The sequence below is a fragment of the Mus pahari genome, unplaced genomic scaffold (assembly GCF_900095145.1).
Source record: "Mus pahari unplaced genomic scaffold, PAHARI_EIJ_v1.1 scaffold_6492_1, whole genome shotgun sequence".
NCBI classification, from domain to species: domain Eukaryota; kingdom Metazoa; phylum Chordata; class Mammalia; order Rodentia; family Muridae; genus Mus; species Mus pahari.
The window spans coordinates 82,685-83,610 of NW_018392321.1; the positions used below are offsets into that span (position 1 = coordinate 82,685).

Genomic DNA, 926 nt, shown 5'->3' on the forward strand with positions numbered 1-926 from the left:
CTCCCATACTAAGTTTAGTATAAACATTATGCAACATGTTTGCATTAGCATAGTTATTACTATTATTCTTGTTAAAAACCTTAGACTTTAGAATACTGTTTCATGATTTAAAAATGAATTCTATACAATTATTAATCAACAATGTCAGATGATTAATGTTGGCTGGAAGAGATTTTCATATTTTATTTTTGAAATAAGTACTTAATATGAATATAAGTTGAATTTGGGGGTAAAATCTTTCCAAATACTAGCAATATAGGGTTGTTTATGAGAATTCTCTGATAATAGGTTTTCAATATTATTTAAATTCTGACAATAATTTTCTCATTTTAAATAATGTTTCCTTATGAATGTTTGGACAATAATTTCCTATTAAGTTAGCTTCATACATAGATCTATGTGCCCCAACCTTTGAAGTTGTGCTAAAATATTGGCCATTTCCTTTATATTTGTAATGTTTTTCTCCAGTCTGCATGCTGGGTTGTGTTTGAAGGCATTTTTTCCATATCAAGGATTTTTCACATTCTGCACATTAGTAAGATTGTCTCTGGTTTATATTCTGAGGTGATATAGAAGATTTTAAGACAGGGAAAAGTATTTCCCAAAATCACTACAAGGTTGTTTTGCAGTATGGGTTCTTTGATGAACTTGGAAAGTGGAGGACCAGTTAAAATATTTGCTACACTTTCCATACTTGTAAGGTTTATCTCTTGTGTGGATTCTGTAGTGAACATAAAGACTTTGAGAGTTAGTAGAATTTAGGCCACCTTCATTTCATTTGTAAGGTTTCTCTCCAGTACAGATTCTGCGATGAGCTTTATGATCTGAATATTGTGTAAAGGATTTGCAGCATTCATTTTATTTATAAAGTTTGTCCCCTGTGTGGATTCTTTGGTGAACTTTAAGCTCTGAGTTCTGGATAAAAG

At 30.9% G+C, this 926-nt stretch overlaps 1 protein-coding gene across 1 annotated transcript in view; it reads right to left on the bottom strand.

The window, feature by feature from the left end:
• Positions 1-579: 579 nt before the first annotated feature.
• The window catches only part of LOC110314942 (zinc finger protein 2 homolog), a 3,208-nt gene continuing 2,861 nt past the window's right edge, over positions 580-926 (bottom strand). Inside the window, exon 2 of the mRNA XM_029534671.1 lies at positions 580-767. Within this exon, the coding sequence (XP_029390531.1) occupies positions 580-767 (188 nt within the window). The remainder of the gene's footprint in view (positions 768-926) is intronic.